The sequence below is a fragment of the Lycium barbarum genome, chromosome 11 (assembly GCF_019175385.1).
Source record: "Lycium barbarum isolate Lr01 chromosome 11, ASM1917538v2, whole genome shotgun sequence".
Classification (NCBI taxonomy): Eukaryota; Viridiplantae; Streptophyta; class Magnoliopsida; order Solanales; family Solanaceae; genus Lycium; species Lycium barbarum.
The window spans coordinates 19464592-19465887 of record NC_083347.1 but is presented as its reverse complement, the minus strand read 5'-3'; the positions used below and the strand labels follow the sequence as shown (position 1 = coordinate 19465887).

The 1296-nt window shown below is 46.9% G+C and overlaps 1 protein-coding gene across 1 annotated transcript; it reads right to left on the bottom strand.

The window, feature by feature from the left end:
* Positions 1-244: 244 nt before the first annotated feature.
* LOC132619519 (uncharacterized) lies at positions 245-958 on the bottom strand. The gene has a single exon (XM_060334403.1). The coding sequence runs from the start codon at positions 956-958 to the stop codon at positions 245-247; it is 714 nt and encodes a 237-aa protein (XP_060190386.1).
* Positions 959-1296: the final 338 nt, after the last annotated feature.

The window sequence follows — 1296 nt, the reverse complement described above, 5'->3', positions numbered from 1 at the left end:
ACGGCTGTTGCCCCCACGCTGCCCACGGTGGAAAATACCACGACGGGGTAGCGGGTCCCTACTGTTGTGCCGCGACGGGCTGGTATGCCTGTGCATTGGTGCGGCTGCCCCCGCCACTGCTTTGTCCATTGCCGCTGCCACCGCGGTTGTTGCGGTTGCCGCCGCTGCGACCGTGGTTATTTTTCTTTCCACGATTCTACGAATTTCCACGATTGTTGAAATTATTTGCAGAGTTAGTGGGCTGTCAATTTCCTGAGAAATTCTGAGGAGTAACATTGTGGGAAACAAGAACAGCATTCGAGTCGAAGTCGTGAATGGCGTCCTCGGCATGGCTATCCTCCTCAAGCTCAAGCATCGACCGGACAACGTCAAAAGATGGGAGAGGAGTACGGTGCTGCACCGTCGTGCGAAAAGTTTTATATTCCTCCGACAATCCTCGCAGAAGACGAAGCACAAGTCGTTCGTCGGAAACTTTGTGACCGACGTTGGCGAGATTGTCTGCAAGAACTTTCAGCCTGGTACAGTATGCTTTCACATTCGGAAAATCCACCAATTTTGTGTTGGTGAATTTTGCATTAAGAGCAAGAGCCCTAGCCGATTTGTTGTCCTGAAAGAGATGAACAAGACGGTCCCAAGCTTCAGTTGCGGTGTCCTCTTGATGAATGATCATGTTGAGAAGATCATTCGATATCGTACTATATATCCATTGCCGAACAATGTCATCCAGCCGTTCCCACAGGGCCTTAGCAGCAAGTTTTTCGGCTGCAGTTGCCGGTGGTGGCACAATGGGGGAGGCAGGAGGTAGGATGTGGTCCATAACCAAGTTTGCACGAAAATGGAGCTTGAAGAGGGTAGCCCAGTTATTGTATTGGCTTCCTTCGTAGTCAAGCACAATAGGGATGCATGATTTGATATTGGTGACGATAGTCGCAGGATGCAACTTGGAGGTGTCAGCCATGGAAAAGAGGAGGGGGAATAGCCGAAGAAGAGGAAAACGAAAAGAGAAGGGGGGGGGGGGGGTCGGCGGCCAAGGGCTAGGGTTTTAGGATGCTAGGGTTTTTAGGAGAACCTAGTCTGATACCATGTAAGAGAATGTTTTCCTGCATTATTCTGTTCCCTTGAATGAGTTGATATACATGATTTACAACCTAATTGTCGGGTACAAATTAGGAACTAATTTGACTAAATAATTCTAATATATGCTATCCTAAAATAGAAGATTACAAAATATATTTGACTAAATAATTACATAATCTAACAAATCTAAAGCAAAATAATGACTCAACCCTGAATTTT